Raw genomic sequence first — 13,589 nt, 5'->3', positions numbered from 1 at the left:
CAAAGTCAAAGTCAAACATATGGCGGGACCCACCAAGGGGGGCTATAGGGAGGAAAGTCAGAGTTGACCGCTTTGGGCATCGCCAGGTGTGGGCGTCGCCAGGTGTGGGCATCGCCAGGTGTGGGCGTCACCATGTGTGGGCGTCGCCAGGTTCAAGCGTCGATGCTGCCATCCCCGGATACCCACGGGTAGGGAAGACCGTGGAGGGGATGACACAATAAGAGGCCACAGTATGGACGAGGAGGCCTCGGGCCCCGGTACCTCAGAACAGTAATAAGGGAAAGAGAAAGGTGGCTTCAAGGCCATATTCCTAGTACCAATAGGGAGTAACCTGACTCGTGAAGTATCCACGCCAGCTCTGGAGAATCCTTGGGATAGATACGTAGAGTTGCGATTACAGCGTCGTAAGACCTTCCACGTGGAGTTGCGATTAAGTCAGAAAGTCCACGTGGCAGTAAGCGTTGAAACCCAAGGTATATAAGCTTCTCTGAAAGCTTAGTGAGGTACGCTTTACATAGTTTACACACACACAATCTAGTCATTTTCTCGCTTACACACTGTACGCACGAGTGATTGGAGAGAGAGAAAAGTTAGTTACAATTCAGTTACGTGCCTTAAGAGCATTCAGTTACGGTGCTCCGATACAAAGGTGTTTGGTGTTTTCTGCTTGCTGACTTGATCGTTGGAGTGCAAACGGCCGCGAGGGCGCCCTTTGTTCTCTCTGTTTTAGGTACTCACGGCGGTGTAAGGTGAAGATCTAGAACCAAGACGAAGGTGTCCTTGTTACGCGAGTTGCAGCTACGCAAGAAGCACGTTCTGGTCAACTGGCAGGAACATTTGGCGCCAACCGTGGGGCCGATCTAAAACATCAGTCCCACTGCAAGTGTTCAGGAGTTCAGTAGCAGTTTTCGAGAGAGTTTTCCAAGAATCTTGCAAGATCCACCGTTCGTTGTGAAGTTTACGCAGTTTCACCGATTGCTTTCGGTCCAGTTCAAGTTTTCATGTTCGTTGTTGAAGTTTGTTCAGTTCCACCGTTGCTCGTGGTTTTTTTTTTCAACCGTTCGTTCTTCAGTGTTCTTGAGTTTCTACCGTTCGTTTCTTCATTCCGTTCGTTTTCGCCGAAATCAAGAACCACCGTTACATCTCGAAGAATTCCAAGAAACTACAAGAAATGAGGACAACAAGGCAAAGTTCAACGCGCGTTGAGAGTGACGATATGACCATGCAGCAGGTCATGGAGATGATGCAGGGCCTACAGGAGGAGATGGCCGCATCAAGAGCAGATGATCGGGAATGTTTCACGCCACCAAGGGAGTTCTCCACACCGTTCTCGCAGTCGATCATGGAGGCGATGATCCCTCATACGTTCGTAGGTCCTAAGGTGACGTTCACGGGAATGGAGGATCCCGAGGCGCATCTCACTGCGTTCCACACGCAGATGATGTTGGTAGGCGGTTCCGACGTCGTAAGGTGCAAGCTCTTCATGAGCACGCTGACTGGAATGGCCATGGACTGGTTCATCAGCCTTCTAGACGGCCACGTCACGTCCTTCGCACAACTCTCACAGTTGTTTCGCGAACAGTACATAGCGAACAAGGCTCCGCCGCCAGTATCGTATGATTTATTCGATGTAAAGCATCAAGGCGAAACCTTGAAAGAATACATCAATCACTTCGGGGCCCAAGTGGTGAAGGTTGGCACCACGGAGGAGCCGATGATCGTCTACGCGTTCAGGAAAGGAATGTGCCCTGGACCTTTCTGTGAGTCAATCATCCGGAGCCGCCCCCGAACTTTTGCTGAGATTAGGCGACGCGCTGTGGAGCACATCGCCACTGAGGGCGAGGTGTGCGAGAAGCGCACAAGCGTTGCACCCGCACGCCCAAGAGCGTCATCGCGTGCACAACCCGCTAGGGTGAACGAGGCTGCGACTGGAAGGAAGAATCAGGATAGGAAGCGCCCATACGAGGCGAGGAGGCCCCAGGCTAGGAGGCGAGCAGAGGGAAATAGGCCGGCAAGGGAGGGAGTTAGGCCGCTGAGGCACAATTTCATGGTAGAGTTGAAAGATCTTATCGCCGAGCCCAACATAGCAGACAGGCTGAGGCCCCCAGTGAAGACTGATAAAGTGTTGGTACCTCACAAGGACGCGTGGTGCGAGTTCCACCAGGCGTTCGGGCACCACATCAACAACTGCTTGGCGTTGGGCCATCAGTTGGACGAGCTAGTAAAGAGCGGATTCCTGAAGGATTATCTGGCAGGACCTTCTACGGCCACGGCCCTGGCGGTACCAGAGGAAGATCAGGCACATGAGATGCCAATCCATGGAGAAGTACACACCATCTCTGGTGGCTTCTCAAAAGGAGGATGCACTGCCTCTTAGCGCAAGAGGTATGTGCGATCAGTTAATTCAATAGCTGAGGAGGGTTCGGATGACCCGTGGGAGTCAGACCTTGTGTTTACAAAGGCTGACCTACGTGATGTCGTCCCACACGATAATGACCCCGTGGTCATTTCGGTCGTCACCACTGGGAGGAGGGTGCACCGAGTTCTCGTGGACCAGGGCAGTTCCGCAGATGTAATGTTCTGGTCCACCTTTAACAAGCTACAATTGTCCCCTGACTTGCTGAGGCCATACACTGGATGTTTGTATGGGTTCGCATGGGACCAAGTGGAGGTACGTGGTTACCTGGAGCTAAGGACGACGTTTACGGATGGGACGATGTCACGTACCGAGAGCATCCAATACTTAGTCGTGAACGCCAATTCAGCCTACAACATTTTATTGGGAAGGCCTGCACTAAATAGGCTAAGGGCAGTGGCTTCCACACGCTACATAAAGATGAAGTTCCTAGACCTTAGTGGCCGGGTGATCGTGATCAAGTCCGATCAGGAGGAGGCCCGGAAGTGCTATGAGAATAGCTTAAAGACAAAGAGGGGAGTGATCATGGTGATGGAACGCCCGCCCGTTTCAGATACGCCTATGGAGGTAGAGCCTCTGGAGGAGGCGATGCCCGCAGGGGAGACGCCTGTCGAGGTTGTACCCGCGGAGGAAACGCCCAGGGAGGCCGCACCATTAGGAGAAGCGTATGGGGAGGCCTCGCCCATGGAAGAAGTATCCGAGGAGGCTTCACCCATGGAGGAAGGGGCAGACGAGGCAACGCCTCGAAGAGAAGGCCGCATAAGCGAGTCTCGGATTGAGAGTGCTCGGGATAGGCGACCCGAGCTGGTTGAAAATGTGGTTGAGAGGCAGGTTGGTGGCAAGATTTTCAAGTTGGGGCGACTACTGAGTCAAGAAGAGTAGGACGAAGTGGCGGTGGTAATCTCCTCCTCGGACATGCCAGGCATCGAACCAGATTTTTTGTGCCACCATCTTACCATGGACGCCAAGGTTCGCCCTGTACGACAGAGGAGGAGGAAGTTCAACGAAGAGAGGCGCCTCGTCGTGAAGGAAGAAACGAAGAAGCTGCTAAGCGCCAGACACATCAGGGAGATCCAGTACCCTGAGTGGCTGGCTAACGTCGTCTTAGTGAAGAAGGCGAATGGGAAGTGGAGAATGTGCGTCAACTTCACAGACATAAACAAGGCGTGCCCCAAAGATTCGTATCCACTGCCCAGCATCGACGCGTTGGTGGACAACGCCTCGGGCTGCAAGATGCTGAGCTTCTTGGATGCATTCTCGGGGTACAATCAGATCAAGATGCATCCACGCGATGAGAGAAAAACGACGTTCATGACCGAGACTTGTAGCTACTGCTACAAGGTCATGCCATTTGGGCTGAAGAACGCAGGCGTCACCTACCAGAGACTGATGGATAGGATCCTCACACCTATGCTGGGTAGGAATGTGCAGGCCTATGTTGATGACATGGTGGTGACCTCCCAAGAGAGAGGGCGACACACGGCTGACTTAGAAGAGTTGTTCGCCACGATAGCCAAGTACCGCCTCAAGCTGAACCCGGAGAAGTGCGTTTTCGGGGTCGAGGCGGGAAAGTTCTCAGGATTCATGCTCACTGAGCGGGGAATAGAGGCGAACCCCGACAAGTGTGCAGCAATCATCGCCATGCGAAGCCCAACCTTAGTGAAGGAAGTGCAGCAGTTGACGGGGCGCATGACGGCTTTGTCAAGGTTCGTATCTGCTGGCGGAGACAATGGCCACCCATATTTCCAGTGCCTGAAAAGGAACAGCCGTTTCGTGTGGACAAAAGAATGCGAGACAACTTTCCTCAAGCTAAAGGAATACCTGGCGATGCCTCCTGTGCTGTGCAAGCCGCGAGTAGGCAAGCCCCTCCGTTTGTACTTCGCAGTGACGGAGTGGGCCATCAGCTCTGTGCTGGTTCAAGAGCAGGATCAGGTGCAGAGGCCTATATACTTCGTGAGCAAGGCCTTGCAGGGCCCGAAGACGAGATATCAAGCGCTGGAGAAGGCGGCTCTGGCGGTGCTGTTTTCAGCCCGGAGGCTCCGTCACTATTTCCATAGTTTTACGGTGGTGGTGATGATGGACCTCCCGATCTAGAAGGTGTTGTAGAAGCCAGATGTCGCTGGGAGGATGGTTCGGTGGGCGGTAGAGTTGTCTGAGATCGATATTCAGTACGCGCCCAGGGGATCCATCAAAGGGCAGGTTTATGCAGACTTCGTTGCAGAGTTCTCACCCGGAGGCGCCCCCCAGGAAGGGGAGCGAGATTCACAGTGGATGCTTTTAGTGGATGGATCCTCCAATCAGTAGGGAAGTGGTGCCGGGATAGTCTCGAAAGGGCCCAACGGGGTGTTGATCGAGGAAGCCCTGCGGTTCGCCTTCAAGGCAAGCAATAACCAGGCAGAGTACGAAGCTTTGATTGCCGGAATGCTCTTAGACAAGGAGATGGGCGCGCAAAGCCTCTTAGCAAAGAGTGACTCGCAGCTGGTCACGGGGCAGCTGACCGGGGAGTATCAGGCAAATGACCCGCAGATGGCTGTGTATCTGAGGTACGTCGAAGTGTTGAGGGGAGCTATCGTTGCGTTTGAGTTGGTGTATGTCCCGAGAGAGGTGGCACGTGATGCGGTCCCACTTGCCACGTGGACTGAGGGCACGACCACTTAGTCTCTTCGCCGAGAACGAGTTCACGACTCGAGACTGGGGGGCTTGTGATCCGATCGGTCATCGGTAGTCGATGACGTCAGCATCAGAGAACCACGTGGACCACTCGCAGGGTGACACGTGGACCAGGTGGCAGAGAGGTAGGGGGACGATCGCCAAGAGAGGTGATCGGTGGTCAGTAACCAAGTTACCACCGACAGATCAGGCGGCAGAGAGGTCGGGGGATAGATCACCCAGAATGGTGATCGGTGGTCAGTAGCCAAGTGACCACCAGCAGACCAGTTCCCAGACTCGCGCCTGGAGGCAGAGCGCGAGTAGCGAATAAACACTGATCAGTCATCGGGTGTATTGTCATCGGGGTCTCGTGTTACGCGCAGTTAAACTGGGACTAAGGTTCCCAGCGAGAGCGTTACGCATGGACCTCGCACGAGCACACCTCAAGGAATCATGCACGAGAGTGGCCTGAAGGAACTAGTAAGCCAGTCGGTGATTGGTGATTCCCTCAACCCATTACGTGCGTGTCATCCTGAAGGGTAAGTCGCCTACGCAGAGAGTAACGTTTGGTGAGGGCGCCTAGACCAGCCACACCCGACGTTCTCCTAAGAGTATGCAATTTACCCAGATAAGAGAAGCATCCTAAGTTACTCCGCAAGGGCGTAACTTAGGCAGACAAAGAGAGGCGCTAGAGCCCTTCCAGTAAGTGACACGTGTGTGGTTAGATGTGAGTTGCAGGCCTCCACGTGTCATCATCTGAGAGGGGTGCGGTCCAGACAAAAGAGCACTCCGTACCGCTAAAGGTACAGACAGGCGCAAACATGCGCAGACTCTCACGCTCCCCATTGCTGATTCTGAAGGTACGCTTTCTCTGAAAAGCATGACAGGGTTCTGACACATGCCAGAAAAGCATAACAGAATTCTGTTATGCCCAGAAACAGAAAAAGAGAGATAAAAGGCAGAATCAGAGGGAGAGTGAAGGGGGGAGAGAAAAAAGAGAGACGAAAAACAGAGTGCAAGTTTTTCACACACACACATTACTAGTTTCCAGTTTCTGGTGGTTCTGTTGGACTAACTTGATCGTCGGAGTGCAAACGGCCGCTAGAGGCGCCGTCTGTGTGTTTTGCAGGTCACATTTGAAGACATCTGAGAGAAAAGTTCAGAGGGTGATTCTTCAGGAGACGTAGTCGCGAAGACAGGGCAGAGAGTGCCACGAAGCGATTCCTCCACGTTTGAGTTGCCGGCAGGATCAGATTTATTTGAAATTGAACAGATTTATTTTGGCACTGTTTGTGTTTGAAAAACGTTTATACAGTCAAGTTGATCACAAGATTATGCATATTAATTTGGAAGTCACACACACACACTGATATTAGGAAGAAAACAGTGAATAGCAAAACAACAAGCTTCAATTTTAAGCAAGTGATTAAGGTTCAATTGATAGCTTGACACTTAATTGAGAAACCTATTACAATCAACTTGTTCCAGTGGCTTTTAATAGATTATAGATCTTCTTTTCAGAATCAACCAGTTTTTCCAGAAATTAAGAACATTATGAACCGAGCCCAGAAAGAACAGATTTATTATTGATTGAACAGATTTATTTCTTGACAGTTTAACACATATGCAGAAATTTAAGTGCAGAGATTAAGGGAGAACGAACACAAGGCAATTATACTGGTTCACTCAACTGAGCTACATCCAGTCTTCACCTAAACCAAGGTGAAATTCACTAAATCACACTTCAAACAAACACAAATCCCACTGTTCTAGAAACCTACAAGAACTTAGGTACACTTGCTGAAAAACCCTATTTCAGCACACACACTCTTCAAGAAACCCTATCAAGAAGAGTGTACAACCAAACTTTTACAAAAAAAGAAATATGAAACAACTACACCTGATTGAGAATGCAGAAATCTGCCTTAAACCAGTAGAATAAATTGCTAGAACAGTAGCAACACCTCTCACCAAGCTTTTAGAGCCAAACAAGAATAAACACATTTTGATTTTCGAAATCTTTTAAGAATAAATGCTAATTCTTTGTAAAACTTTAATTCTCTGATGCAAAACTTGTTTTCTCAATTGTATGATCGATTGTTTAAACTCAAACAAGTTTTCATTTTATAGAAAACCAACTTATAACAGATTTTTGAAAAACAGTTAAAGCTGTTATAAAATGAACAGATTGAAAATAAAATGAACAGATTTATTTTCAAAAACAGTTAGAGAATTTGTTATGTGAGGAGACTTAGTCAGCCATTCTGGTGCAGGGACAAAACTGAAAACCGTTTAAGATAGCCATGGCACCAGAGTAAAAAAGAATCTATTCATTTACAGATGAACAGATTTATTTTTCAAAACGAAAACAGAAAAAGCTTAACTATTTAAAACACAGTCGTTTTGAAAGGTAGAAGACTTAGTCAAAATACTTGATGCACAAAATCTAATTTTCACAAGACTTAGCCAAGACATCAGTTTAAAAATGAATCTGTTTATTTAGAAAAGAACAGATTTATTTTTATGCAGTAAACGTGTTTTTTGTAAAATATGTGAAAAGCAGTTTAAGAAATTTTGTGCTTGCTCTTATCACATGGTCAGTGGTCCAGAGGTGAGTTACTCAGCAAAAAAGCCTACTCTTAAACAACCTCTAAATACTACCTAAGACACACTTAAAGCAAAAGGAAATATACATGAATTGTACATAAAAGTCTTCAACAAACACATGTCTTGAAGGGGCAACAACCATCTTCAACAATCTCCCCCTGTTTGATGGAGACAAATTTCCATAGCTCTGTTCCTTTAAGAACCTGTACTGCACCAAATATTAAACCAGAAAAACAGAACATTGCATAACATGTAAAATGGTTTCAAGGTGCAGAATTTAACTTCCTGTTTCAACTAGCTTCACCTAGCATGGTGAGCTATTCTCCCCCTTTGGATTCCTCAAACAGCATTTAAGCATAAGGGAAGATAAACCAGAAACACAACCATAATAGTCCAAAAAATAAAGACAAATTGTTCAACATTACAGAATTTTAAACTGATAAAGAAAGCATGAAAATACTTCTAATCCTTGTAGTATAGCTCTGCAAGCTGTGCTTGAACTCTTTCAATTTGATCATCAAGGTGTTGAAACCTTGCTTGCGTTGAATTCATTGGCGATGAGCTTGGCGGTGTCAAAGACCACCCCGAGCCCAGCCAAAGCTTTGCACACGTCCCGATCAGCAGGGGCGAGTTGATCCAAAGCCAGGGCTTTGATCGTTATGGGTTTGTCCGTCCAGTACAGGGGGAAGCCCTCCAGTGCACTAGGGTCGTATTTGGTCGCACGCACTTTGAAGAACTTCCCCTTCCACCCCTTGAATGAGTTTTGGAAGAGGGTGAGGATGATACGCCCGACGACGCCAGAAAAGCTCATCCAAAGGCTTTTACCTTGTTTCTTCACCTCGAAAAAATGAAGAAAGACATCCACGGAGGAGGGGATGCCCAAATACCCGCAAAGAATTTGAAAACCCCTCACGAAGGCCCAGCTGTTGGGATGGAGCTGGGCAGGGGCGGTGTTGACTTCGGTGAGCAGCTCCCTCTTGAAGGAAGTGAAGGGGAGACGCAAGCACACTCGTTTGAATACCATTTGGTAGAGGAAGAAGAAGGGACTTCCCCTGGTGGCCCTCGAGTCCACGCAAATAGGCTCCCCCGATTTCACACGGCACACTAGGACGTGGGAATCGTGGGTTTTGTGGAAAGCATTGAAATTGTAAACTGGGGGTCTCCCGTGTGGGCCTCCACGTCTGTGATGGAGTTCAATGTAGAGCACTCCGCGAGGAGGCCATCGGAGGCCCATCCATACTCCTCTTTGTAGTGGGACACGGGGGGCGGAGGATCGGCAGTGGCTTTATCTCGCGCCATCTGATCGAAAGCTGAAGAGTGAAGAAAAAAGAAAGGGTTCAGCGAAAAGGGGTTTGAAAAAGAAAAAGGGGAAAAAAGGATAACCCTTGGCAAACCCTACCCACGTAAAAAAAGAAGAACGAGGGGGAACAAAGAAACACACGAACATCACGAGAACACAAGAAAATAAACAGTCCCAGGCAGTTCATACACAGCAATGCAATGTAATGGAGAAGGAGAGTCAGCAAGGGCAGGAAAAATCGTACCATTGAGTGTCGAAGTAAGGGAGGAATGGAAGCGCGAAGGAGAGAGCAGGGATTGCAGAGAAAGAGCTCAAAGGAGATGAACAGTGCGAGAATGCAGAGAGAGTGGATGAAACAGTGGTTTCGAGCGCGGAGTTTGGGTAACTTAAACATTAAGAGGAGCGCGAGGGGCAACAAATAGTGATTGTGCGATGAGGCCACATGTCGTAGGATTAGGCGCTCAATGGGAGCGCAAGAGACTGTTGAGGCTGACCGCGTGATAAACCACGTGGCAAGCGATTAAGCGTGGCCCCAAAAAGTGTTGCTTTCCCCGTTTCAGAGGATGTCCAATCAGCCATTAAGAGCACCCCAATGGTTCAGAGAATGTCACGTCAATAGTTTGAGGAGTGTCACGTCAGCAAGAATGACACATCACCAGGATACCACGTGGATGGCGTGGGCGAGGCCTTAGTCTTTTCGCTGAAAACAAGTCATCAACTTAAGACTGGGGGGCTTGTGTACCGTCCCGTACCCGGGCGTTGACAAAGTCAAGGTCAAAGTCAGCATCGAGGTCAAAGTCAACATAAGGCGTCGCCTAGGTGAGGCGACGCCAAGTGCAAGCGTCGCCAAGGCAAGGCGTCGCCAAGAGGAAGCGTCGCCAAGAGAAGACGTCGCCTAGAGCAGGCGTCGCCAAGGTAGGGCGTCTCCAAGGTAAAATGTCACAAGAGCAAGGCAACCACAGTGTTGCTCCTCGATACCCATGGGTAGGAAAGACCGTGGAGGGAGTGACGCCATGGGAAGGCCTCAAACCCCGATAACCCGGGGTAGCAATAAAGGGAAAAGAAAGGTGGTTTCAAGGCCATAGTACTAGCGCCAGTGGAGAGCAATCTGACTCGTGAAGTGCCCATGTCGCCCAGAGAGGCCCTTGGGATAGTTACAACTCATGAGAAGGGTCACGCCCAGGGGTAGCCAGGTGCAGGGTACGAGAGGAAGGTAGACACGCTCTCAAAGCGAGTGACTAGAGGTTTGGAGGCATGAGTTAGCACCCAAAAAGTCACCCCTTGCGCAGATGCACTCCCAGGAAGGAGGACTCACACGAGGAAATACCCCCAAGTAGGGTCACGGTGCTGTGAGGCCCTCCACGTGTAATAGCAGCCAAGTCAGAACAGAAACATCAATTTGTCAGGTACAAGGTAATTAAAGCTATTTAAATTAAAATTTATGTTTCGAGCGTTTTAAGGTACTTTAAATGCTTCAGGCGGTTTAAACGTGTTAAAGGCGCTGAACGTTTCATAATTAAATGCGCTTTAAGACGCTTTAAATGCTAGGGGCGTTTAAATAGAACCTTGGATGTTGGAAACGGGGTAGGAACTTTTGGTAAATTTTCCCAGAATACACTCTAGTTGCTTGCTCGAGTCTTGAGGCTACGCACAAGGGACTAGAAAAAGGTTGTTTGCCAGAAGGAGAAAAGAGACAGAATACACAGTTTCGTTTACCACCTTCAGAGTGCCATTCACGGTGCTCGGATACGGAGGTGCAGAGTTTTTGGTGTTTCTTGCTAGCTGACTTGAGCGTCGGAGTGCAAACGGCCGCTAGGGCGCCCTTTTTGTCCTTCTTTGCAGGTGTCCAAATGTAGCCAGAGGGAAGGTGTCCCTAGCTGACGGGCAAGGTTGCGCACAAAGACCTCCCAGGTCAACCGGCCGGAACAGTTTCCTCATTTACTTTTTCTGCTAACTTCTCGTTGACTTACGATCTTTTCTCTGACTTGATTACTATCACATGCGGAGGGACCTCGTGGCGCTGTATCCTAATCTTAGGAACATTCTGTCGCGTGAGTTCCCTCCTTCTCGAAGTGTCGCTGGCGCAGGGGGTGACATTCTGGGTGCCAACTCATGCTTCCCAGGTTTCAGTCACTTACCCTGGGAGTGTATCTACCTTCCTCTCGTACCACGCCCCTGGTTCGTCCCTGGGCATGACCCTCTCTTGGGTCGTATCTATCCCAGGGAGCACCCTGAGGTGGCGTGGGCTTCACGATTCGGTGTGCTCCCCACTGGTATTGGAACTATGGCCTTGAAGCCATCTTTTTCTCCCCTCCAACTTGACTTCTGGCGATTTCGCCCCCTCCACAGTCTTCTCTACCCATGGGCATCAGGGGGCGACGCCATCAGCGTCTTATACTGGCGACGCCATCAACGTCTTGTACTGGCGACGCCTCTTCTTCTTGGCGACGCCTCTTCCTCCTCCCTTGGTCCCCTCAATGGGTCCCACCGTATCTTTGACTTTGACTTTAGTCAACGCCCGGGGGTGGGATGGTACATCTATATTAAAGTGCCTATCTCATATCCAACTCAAGATGATTCCTAAGAATGTGAAGAATCATTCAAAATGTGCTAGTGGAATCACATCACCTTATCTCTCTGCGTTTGGTGCCCACACCTGAGCAGAGGCCTACTGCAGCAGCGCCATACCGTCCTTAGGGTGTCTAGAACACCAGATACCGGGGCTAGCTGTTCATACTTGGGGGGGGAAGGGTCCCGGAGGAATCCCTTAACCCATGCTCAGGGACTAGATACCCACATGTTTTTCTAAATTTCTCTGGTGCCGGGGCTAGCTGTTCATACTTGAGGAGGGGGTGTCTCGAAGGAATCCCTTAACCCCTGATCAAGGACTAAGCGCCCGGATTTTAACTCGTACTGATATTTGATATCGGGGCTAGCTGTTCATACTCGAGGAGAGGGTGCCCCGAAGGAATCCCTTAACCCCTGATCAAGGACTAAGCGCCCGGATTTTAACTCATACTGATATCTGATACCGGGGCTAGTTGTTCATACTTGAGGAGGGGGTGCTCCGAAGGAATCCCTTAACCCCTGATCAAGGACTAAGCGCCCGGATTTTAACTCATACTAATATCTGATACCGGGGCTAGTTGTTCATACTTGAGGAGGGGGTGCCTCGAAGGAATCCCTTAACCCCTGATCAAGGACTAAGCGCCCGGATTTTAACTCGTACTAGACATACCTGTTATCTCGCCTTGAACTCGTCTTCTGCTCGATTATCTGGCGATGCCTTGTGCTGGCGACGCCCTGTTCTAGTGACACCTTTTCTTGGCATCATTATCTTGGCGATGCCCTGTCTTAGCAACGCCTTATCTCGGCGGCGCCTTATCTTGGCATCGCCTTATCTGGGCGGCGACTGGGTTTGGCGACGATTCATCCTAGCAACAACTTGTCTTGGCGACGTCTCGTCTCGATGGTGCCCCAAGTTTTCGTCTTTGTTTCTTTAACCTTTGACCTTACATTCTGATAAGAGAAAAACTAGAGCAAAAATATCTTAAACTTCTCCTTTCTTTATTTGGGTGACCTCTTTAAAAAACCCCCGGGAGGGAAAAAGAGTGTCCCCTTTACAAACTTCAACTGGAATAACATCAATTGAAATAAAACTTTAATTCGCCGCATTCCAGCTATGTGGGATGGGACCCCTTCTAAAGTCTCTAGCTTATACGAACCATCCCTTTGGCCTTGGTTATCCTGAACGGTCCGGTCCACTTGGGAGACAACTTGTTTTCTAATTCGTAGGGGTGGGCCTTCCTCATGACCAGATCACCAACCTGGAACTGTCGCAGCTTTACCTTGGAGGTGTACAGACGCTCCACTCTTCTCTTTACGGCCTCGGCTTTGATTTTCGCTTCTTCTCTAGCTTCATCTATCAGGTCCAGGTTCACCCTCCTTTCTTCATTGGACTCTTCCGCCACGAAACCCAGGAAACGAGGCGAGCTCTCGTGGATCTCTACTGGGATCATGGCGTTCGATCCATATACTAGGCTGAAAGGTGTCTCCATGGTGGAGGATTGAGGCGTGGTGTGGTAAGCCCATACAATCCTTGGTACTTCATCTGCCCACGCCCCTTTAGCCTTTTCTAATCTGTGTTTCAAACCCCTCAACAAAACTCTGTTTGCTGACTCAACCTGCCCATTTGTCTGGGGGTGTTCGATCGACGCAAACACCTGCTTGATTCCTACTTCCGCACATAGCTTCCCCAACTGTTGGCTCGCGAACTGGGTGCCATTGTCTGAAATGAGACGCCTTGGTACCCCGAAATGACACACAATGTTCTTCCAAACAAAGTGTTGTACCTTGTGCGCGGTGATCTGTGTCACTGGTTCGACTTCTATCCACTTGGTGAAGTATTCGATGGCAACGATCAAGTACTTCATCTGCCTTATCGCCAATGGGAATGGGCCTAGGATGTCAATCCCCCAAGTATGGAAAGGCCATGGGCTGTATATGGATCTCAGTTCTTCTGGCGGCGCTTTGTTCCAATCAGCGTGCCTCTGGCATTGCTTGCAAAGCTGGGCGTGCCGCACCCAATCCTCTCTTACTGTTCGCCAGAAAAACCCT

General features: G+C 49.5%; 1 protein-coding gene across 1 annotated transcript; it reads left to right on the top strand.

Moving 5' to 3' along the window:
* The first annotated feature begins 1,216 nt into the window (after window positions 1–1,216).
* On the top strand, window positions 1,217–2,377 carry LOC150024673 (uncharacterized). The gene has a single exon (XM_090296087.1). It carries the CDS (start codon window positions 1,217–1,219, stop codon window positions 2,375–2,377), a length of 1,161 nt encoding a protein of 386 aa, XP_090152213.1.
* Window positions 2,378–13,589: the final 11,212 nt, after the last annotated feature.

The sequence above is a fragment of the Phaseolus vulgaris genome, chromosome 10 (genome assembly GCF_051622355.1).
Source record: "Phaseolus vulgaris cultivar YP4 chromosome 10, ASM5162235v1, whole genome shotgun sequence".
Taxonomy (NCBI): domain Eukaryota; kingdom Viridiplantae; phylum Streptophyta; class Magnoliopsida; order Fabales; family Fabaceae; genus Phaseolus; species Phaseolus vulgaris.
Note: the sequence above shows the minus strand (reverse complement) of the source record. Positions and strands in the feature narration are given on the sequence as shown.

Excerpts from the sequence above, each read along its gene's own strand:
- LOC150024673 (XM_090296087.1), top strand. The coding sequence starts at position 1,217 with ATGACCATGCAGCAGGTCATGGAGATGATGCAGGGCCTACAGGAGGAG.